The sequence below is a fragment of the Photinus pyralis genome, unplaced genomic scaffold (genome assembly GCF_008802855.1).
Source record: "Photinus pyralis isolate 1611_PpyrPB1 unplaced genomic scaffold, Ppyr1.3 Ppyr1.4_LG2, whole genome shotgun sequence".
Taxonomy (NCBI): domain Eukaryota; kingdom Metazoa; phylum Arthropoda; class Insecta; order Coleoptera; family Lampyridae; genus Photinus; species Photinus pyralis.
In genome coordinates this window covers 40,574,300-40,583,190 of record NW_022170403.1, presented here as the reverse complement: position 1 = coordinate 40,583,190, position 8,891 = coordinate 40,574,300, and the positions used below count along the sequence as shown (strand labels likewise).

General features: G+C 33.0%; 1 protein-coding gene across 1 annotated transcript; it reads left to right on the top strand.

The window, feature by feature from the left end:
- Positions 1-6,447: 6,447 nt before the first annotated feature.
- LOC116164873 (neuropeptide SIFamide receptor-like) lies at positions 6,448-7,669 on the top strand. Its single transcript, XM_031479122.1, has one exon. The coding sequence runs from the start codon at positions 6,503-6,505 to the stop codon at positions 7,205-7,207; it is 705 nt and encodes a 234-aa protein (XP_031334982.1). The 5' UTR covers positions 6,448-6,502; the 3' UTR covers positions 7,208-7,669.
- Positions 7,670-8,891: the final 1,222 nt, after the last annotated feature.

Here is an 8,891-nt window from a genome sequence, read left to right as displayed (position 1 = left end):
CTGATGATAATAGACAAGAAAGCCCAAGGGAATTTGTAGGTAACATTGAATTCTATAGGTAGATAGTGGATTCATAAATGCTAGTGTAGTTTCCTTACGGGTCGAATCACCTATCATTTAATTATTTGCTTATCGTTAACATTTTCTGCAATTTTGGTCATGGCTTACAATTGACAACTTTTGTAAAACAATTACGGGTTTTAATTTCTGCACGTTTCTGGCGCGGTCGCAGGTGTAACGAACTTCTCTAATTCTAAATTTAAATTGCTCAAAGGTAATTTCGATTGTATTCAGAGTCTGAATACATAATGCCCTCAATACAAAATTTTGCTGTATCTGTATGGATATTAAAATGAAACAGATGTTGCAAGATCATTTCTGCAACATACATTAAAATGTAATGTGAAGCTCGTGTAGTGACTTAACTTACATAACATGAACCGATTATAAAATTCTTATTTAGCCCATGCACTCCTGACTCCATCAGCCACTTCTTTTTCATAAACGAATTTAATAAAATTCTTGGCAGTGGTTGTCCACTTTCTAACAACGGGTCAAATTGAAAATGGCATAAATCTCAATTATGCACTGGGCACTGCACTCGATTCTTAAAACGAGGTTAAACTTTTAAGTGCCCACTCGAAACATTTCAATTTGCAGGTTTGGAAATTGGAATGCCTACGATTCGACATGGGATTGAGATTATAAACATTACAAAAGGGAGAATTGCTTTTATTACTACTGATATTTATTTAGTTGTTTCTGAACTTTATTTGACAGCTTGTGGTAGAGCATGAATTGTCAAATCGCATTATATGCTTTTTAACTAAACGTATATTAATGTCCGTGGTCATTTAAAGTGCTGCCGACCAGCATCCGATAAAGGGTCCAAATGTCAGCTGGTAATATAAATTGTTGGGGTTTAGTTCAGCCGTAATGTTTTTGGGAAGGTCACTGCTGGATCGATTAAATTAATTTAAACCATATACAATCTGCTATAATTAGTGAATAGCTTGCTTTCTCCTGTATTTTATCGCAAAAGTGTATTCATCTACGTGAAGTCGGTTGATATTGTACCTGTAAACATAAAGCACTGAATAAGCTCGGGACAATAATTTGAAACGAACTTCATCATCGATCAACTAAAGACATGGCGCAAATATTAGTCTATTTGTGCCAATATTGCTAATTAAGGGATGAAATTAAACTTTACAAGTTTTCATAAGCGTATTGTGCTCCCTGTAATCATTATTCATTAGAAAGAGTTTCTGGTAAATTTTCTGGTCCACTCTAAGAGGTGGATTAAGTTAGTACCCCTGAATCGGCACTCCAATTTGATACCTCTCCAAAATATTGTGCCAATTTTGTGCCGATTTGTACGCCAATCCACAACTTTTGTGCGCCTTTCGTTTCGGAGAAAATCAAAATTCGTTCCAACCTAATGCTAGTATACCATCATCCTCGTACCGACATGGCACTAATACCATTGTATTTATAAACGAAATGCTAATACTATAGTTTTGCGCTGATTTGTGCGCTTATACTAAGGTTTTGTGCGCCTTTCGCTTTGGAGAAATTTAAACTTTTTAAATGGGGTGCCAACTTAACTCAGCGCCCCTTACAATCGGAACGATTTGAAACCTATGTCATAATTTTGTGTCTATTTTATGCAACCATAATACATAACTTCTTGAAACAAATAAAGATCTCGCTGTCATATTAATTATTCATTTGATTATTGTTGCTTTGGATTCACAAAAATAAATCTCTTTAACTCCTTAACTTCTTTAACTGTTACCGGCACTATACCAATTGGAAATATCAAGTTTTTCTTTAGTTGAATACATCGCACACGAACCGAAATTAGAATAGGGAAGTCAAAGCGATAATATTCAAATTAATTAATATGACAGGCAGATCTTCATTTGTTGTAGGTAGTTATTTTGGTTGCATAAAGTTAGGTCCTTCAGAAGCCTCTTTATCATTTAAAAATAGACATAGAAAATGCCTATAGGAAATCCCTATGTCTACTTCTTAACATAAATATCACTGTATATTCCAATTTCCAATTCTTGATCATTTAATAACTGAAACTTATCAAATTTAAAATTAAATATATTAATACCTGCTCTTCAGGCCGTCGCAGACGATATCATTTTAATTGATCATTTAACTTTAATAATAAATGACCACGGATAACCCGTCGTTAGCACAACTTCTGGGTGAAGTGTAGCTATACACTGTGTTCCAGATAAGGATGTATATAATGGGGATTTTGGAAACAATATAATGTATGAAAATGGTCAAATTGGAGACAAGAAATTTGCCGATTTCGTTTTTATTTTTTTCTGATGCTATTTGAACAGATTGCCACTTATTGATTTTTAGAAGACACCGTTGAGACGTTTCATTTTGGAGAAATCATTACCAACTTTATATTTTTATATGGCCGGTAAAAAAGTAGATACTATATTGAGTAGCATTTTTTACGAACAAAACGATGTACGGGACACAAAAAAACAAAAGTTGGAAACTATTGGTTTTAACAAGATGGTGTATGCGCGCACAATGCCATAATCGTGCAAGAATACCTATTGAATAAACTTCGAGGAAAGTGGAAAAAATCGCTTTGCACATACAAAAAGAAAGCTCGACTTTGTCATTTAGACATTTTCTGTCTTGTTCTTTTCTTAGTTTCTTAAGAATTAGTTATTTGTTTCATATGTGTATTGTGCCAAAAAAGTTCTATTTTTATACGTGTGATAAATGTTTTTTTATAAATATATTCAATTGTATGCGCCCGTCCCTAGACCAAATGCTAAATCCACCACTGTTTGCATAAGACCCTGCGTAGGCAATGTTAACATAAAGGCTAGTTTACACGCTACTATAAATCGGACAAGATGTGAAGGTACTTACCTCCCGAAAGATTTCTTATGGAATTGTTGATAATAGCAGATACGCAATTTTGGTATTTATTTCCATGGGCCCTTATTGTATGAGATGGCCAGTCGAACCCATTGAAGCGAATACGTCACCTCTACATAGAGGAGTTACGTCACGGGTGAGTTTAGGTACCTACTGTAGATTGTCGGATTTGAGGAATTGAATGATCTGACCCATAATTAGTTCCTATTAATGACTTACCTACATCTTTCTCTGCATATACCGTGAACTAACGGAGATTCGTCTGAATTTTGAATGGTCTTGAAATGTGATTTTTTTGTTGAAAAGGTCATTGAATACCCACCATACCCTCCACAACTCGTCTGTTTATAGTTACAGTTTTTTTACCCTCTTTTAATGTGTGAGATGGCGGAAACAAAAATAGCAATAAAAGGATGCGTGCGTAATATTCTACACATTTGAAATAGGTCTACTATTTCACTTTCACTATAAAAACTTTGCCATGAATTCAGTATGCTAATTTAAGTGCTTATCTAGCATTTTACATTCATTTCAACTTTCCTCCGTGTCCGTGATAATCTCTCGCTACATTTTCAATTCACATCGTTGGCCTAATGTCACGACAATGTGTTACCCACCCCAGCTTATCTGAGATAAAACATAATCCTAAAATAGGTTTCAATTAACAGTATTCACATACCTAGTAAACCATTAAAATATTATACAGAACAAACTTGATAATTATTGTTTACTAAATTCAAACTTATTTTCCCAAATTTATATAAGTAACGAAAAATCCAACTAACTAATAATATCAATAGATACGTCGCATTTCACAAAGAAGACAAAGTATCGGAAGTTAGACAATGGAAATCATCTATAACTGTTAACATTGTTTCTAATGTTCGAATGATCGAATAAAAGTTCCTCCGGAACTTATGGAATTCCCTGCACGCATTGATTTACAGTGGTTGTTTAGACGTAAACAACCTAAACTTTGGCAAGGTAATACAAAATGTACTCGTATACGAGTCGATTCCGTATATCTTCCTTTGCACGTCATTACCTGAACAAAACGACGTACCAACGTAAACTTACTTTCGTTTGTTAGGCAACACATTAAGCATGTAATTTATTTTAGTCGCAACAGTTGGCAGCATTTCCCTACGTTGCACTTAAATGTTTAAATTACGTCACAGAAAATGATGACGTGCAACGGAAGTTATACGGAATACAGTGTACCTCAAGTCTCTGATACATACTATCTCGTGCAGATCGTGTACCGCAGGTTTTTACTAATATTATGGAATTAGGTAAATGCCTGAGCAAATGTTATGGGAAGTGGGAACGTCAACAGTATGTCCGGATTTCGTTGTAATTGCCGGGAGGAGAAGTGCCGTTATTAGCTTATTACACATCTGAATTTGCGGTTTTCACGCTCTTTCCGTACATTTTGACGAAACAAATGAACCCCATGTCAAATTTTGATTTAACAGAGCGATATTGAAAATGTTTAGTTTCTGGTCATCCCTCGTATTTCGGATATGCCTAAATTTATCAAAAAGGTGAATACGAATCTTGATCTTTTATTTAGATTTCAGTGGTGTAGCTTTTTTTGCACAATAGATATTTTTTAAATAATAACCACACTTGTTTTTAAAAATAATATATTTTTGAAAAGCTCAAATCACGCTCAATCAATATAAAAAATATACAGGGTGTTTTATGTAAACAAATTTTGTTATTATTTCAAAAAATATTTGTTTGAATACACCACTGCACCATTAGGTACTTAGAAAAATCAAAATCAGTGTTTACCTTTTTGATAGACATAACCGATATACGAGTTATTTCCTAAAATTAAACATATTCAAAATTAACCTGTGATTTAAAAAAAAACAAAAATTAAACACATACGTTCAGACAGCTAGGGGAAAGCTTAATGGGAGGCTTACCTTAGTTTTAGCATTCACACCCGGACCCCAGCTATCCCCATTTTAAAATTATAATATGACCCCATCAACCAGGCCATCAAGTGACAAAGGCTAAAGGTCATAAATTTCTCTTTACAAATGTACCGAAAAAATCAAATTTGTATTGTATAATAATGCAGACAAAATATTATTTTAATCTATGCAAATAATAACTTGTGCTAGGAATACCACTGACTATACTTTCCATTCATTTGACAACTTAATTAGCTCCAGCAAGTATTCAAGGAAAACTTGTAAAAATCGTCTTTAGACATGTTTGTACAGAATTTTGTTTAAAATGTTGTCAATCGATGGGAGCTGCAAATGGAGTTTCCCAGGCGAGGGTTGTTAGGGTGCAACAAATAATGCCAAATCAAAGGTGTATATGAAGTCGACATTTTCGCAATTCGAGAGAGCAGAGTTTCTGGTATATTTGTCATATCAATTTGATTCCTCCTGCAAATTAACGAAATTGGTTTTTATACAGGGTGAGGTTTTTAAAACGATATTTCGAAAATGGTTTAAATGATTTATGTGAAATTTAAATGACAATAACGATATGATGCGAGAACTTTTTTACATTTTTCTTTTTCCAAATTTTTAGGGGGGAGGGGGGGGGCGACTTTCACATTTTAAATGCAATGATGCTCTTTTATTTTTAAAATTTGAATCTACATAAAAAATATGTACCTATGTGCTTACGGAGTTATAGTGATTTTAGGTATTACAATAAAAAACCTAATGACAAATTTTTCATCGTCTGTTACGCTTAATGTTTTTCGGCTACGTAGACTAACGGGCTAAAAAGTTACAGCCCAAAAACTGCCCAAACCTCCAAAAAAGGTTTTGTTTTATAATTCTTGTTATGTTACAAAGAACATATGAATGTCCGGTTTTCTGTGTTAGTAAATATTTTTTAAATTTCAGGTAACTATGCAGATGAATTAAAAAAATTGCGCATGCGCAACCCAACTTTTGCTTTTGCGCAATTCCAATTTTTTTTTGCTGTTAAGATATTTAAATGAAATTCTTTATGTAGGCACCTCAAATAAAAGTAAAACTGATCCCGATCAAAAAATTTGTTTTGTGCATGCGCAATTCGATTTTTGATTTTTAAGGGGCTTAAGGTGTGTTGTAAAAATGATGTATGCGCAAAGATCTCGAGGATCGTTCGGTATTCAGTTGTATCGGATTTTTTGATCTGATAGCCTTATCTCTATTTAGTTTAGAGAAAACGAGGCAAACGAAAAGCTTGAGCAATTAGAGCGACTGACGAGGTGCATTCATGTGCGCTCTGGTGTCGATTAGGCTTAATTAATTTTATATAACGGTGCGTTTCAAAATTAATGAAATATAAAGTAATGCGGAGTTGGATCAATTAATTATTTAATAGTCACCGAGCAAGGAATTAAAATAACAGTTCTCAAACACTCGTAACAATTGAAAATGGAACACTAGTTAACACTTGGCCTACTAAATGTGTGATGTGCAAAGCGAAAATGAAACTAGTTTTCGTAGGTATAAGACTGACAATTGAAGTAATATCATTTTATTTCTATTTCAGATTCTTGGCAATATGGTGGCCTTTAAAATGTCAGATAACGAAGAGACGTGCTCGAATAATGATCATTCTTATATGGTTCATCGCTTTAACTACTACGGTGCCGTGGGCGATTTTTTTCGATTTAGTTGTAATATTTAGTGATGCTCCTGAAGTACAAATTTGCATCGAAGTATGGCCTGATTCTATGAATGGGGCCTTATACTTTTTAATAGCTAATATGGTATTTTGCTACATTCTACCCATGATATTAATAACTATGTGTTATGTTTTGATATGGATTAAAGTATGGAGAAGAAATATTCCCACTGATACTAAAGACGCACAAATGGAACGTATGCAGCAAAAATCCAAAGTGAAGGTGGTCAAAATGCTAGTCGCGGTAGTAATACTATTCGTGCTCTCCTGGTTACCACTATACGTAATTTTTGCTCGCATTAAACTGGGAGGTAATATTGAATCTTGGGAGGAAGATATTCTCCCCATCGCCACTCCGATAGCGCAGTGGCTGGGAGCATCGAATTCCTGCATAAATCCCATCTTATACGCTTACTTCAATAAGAAATTCAGAAGAGGTTTTATGGCCATTATTAAAAGCCGCCGCTGCTGCGGACGCCTACGCTATTACGAAACTATTGCATTGATGTCTTCATCAACCAGTATGCGCAAATCGTCGCATTTCTACAACAACAACTCGTCATCGCGCCGAATTCCACCAATTCAAGACAACGCAGTGGCGTACATATATAACAACACTGGAGTCTAAATTTTGGCCTCCTGCCACCTTGTGGCTTGGTCTAATTTTTCACGTACCTACCTTTCGAGAAAGGTTATTAGAATGTCAAGTTTTCACAGAAACGCGGGCAGAGCAGAACGTAATATTTTTATGCAGGTTGGCTCAAGTATTTTTGAGAAACGATGTGTAATTGTTAGAATATATAGCAATTAAGTTAAAAATCTATAACGACTTGGAGATTTGGTAAAATACAACTACACAGATCTGCAGAAACTCATCTTGATAAGAACGAAAGGACTTTTTGTACATAATGCAGTTAAAATAACGTTATTTGTTAAGACACTATTTAATTTCGATTACCATTTTGATTTTAATAGTATTTTGCAGGTAACAAAATGCTTTAACACTAGATTGTTGCAAATCTATTGCAAATGACATATAGACATCTTATCATTTTGCTTTTGATTTTTGAAAAATTCCCGTAAGGAAAGATAACAACGAAAACTAAATGTAGTAAGTTATATTAACTTCCAATAAATAATACTTAATAATAATACTAATAACAATATAGTCTTAGATAACATTTTTCTTGTTGTTTTAAAAATTTAGGAAACTGACAAAAATTTTTAGCTATTTAAAAAGAATGTTTTGATGTTTGAATTTAAATGTTACTCGTAAGATTGCTGCTGTCGTACTATAAATGATTCAAGTAGATGGTAACCTTTGAGAAACGCTTATAATGATATAATTATCTACTGATATATATTATAAACTGCCCTTTCAGCACAATATCAGCGCTGATGATGTATATAAAAGATAAGTTATTATTGCGTGTGAAGAAATGTTTCATTAGGTAAATTTAATGGTATTGTTATAAAGTTTGAAGTTTTGAAGATTTATATCCAAATATTTTAGACATGCTACAATTTTGGATATTACCTTACATTACAAATAATTTACTTGTTGGGTGTTTTTAAAGACAAATGTAAACAATTTTCTTATATCTTATACAACATATAAAACTTTATAGTATTAAATAGCTAAAATTTAATTTTTTGATTGCGTGAGCTGTTATTATAGATAAGAACTTTTTCTAAAAATGCATTAAGATGTTATTTTATTACAAGATTTGGTATAAGAATTAGATTAATTAAACAAATTAAGACGAATTATATCATACTAATGTATCAAGTTTCTATAATAAATGTGACAATCAGAAATTATAACTTTGGAACGTTTCAGCAATATCGCAGAATAACATTCGTGGAACTATACTGAAAATACACCCATGTGTGCCCTTAAGTTATAGAAATGATGAGCCACCTTCTATAAAATTAAATGGACGTTATAGATGTACTTACTAAGATAAGAAAAATTATTAGGCTTGAGTGTATGATTATAATAAAAAAAATTATCTATGGCTTAAGTGTAACGTGTGAAATGACAGTTTAAGTACTGCAAATAGGTATGAAATGGTTGAATTACAAAATAGGGTGCTTTTGCAAAAGATAATTTCTTCAACTTTGAGAAATTAAAATAAGCTTCGATCGTATCGATCTTGCATTTCATTACTACATTGATTTTGTGGTTTGATTATATAAATTGCAATTCACTCACGAAAAATTAAATCACACATCCAAATTTGCAAAACTTAAATGCACTAATTATCGTACACTCAAATGATTAATTTTATTTTGATAAATGTCTATAAATA

Bases quoted from the DNA above. Each gene is read 5' to 3' on its own strand.
- LOC116164873 (XM_031479122.1), top strand. From the start codon at position 6,503: ATGATCATTCTTATATGGTTCATCGCTTTAACTACTACGGTGCCGTGG.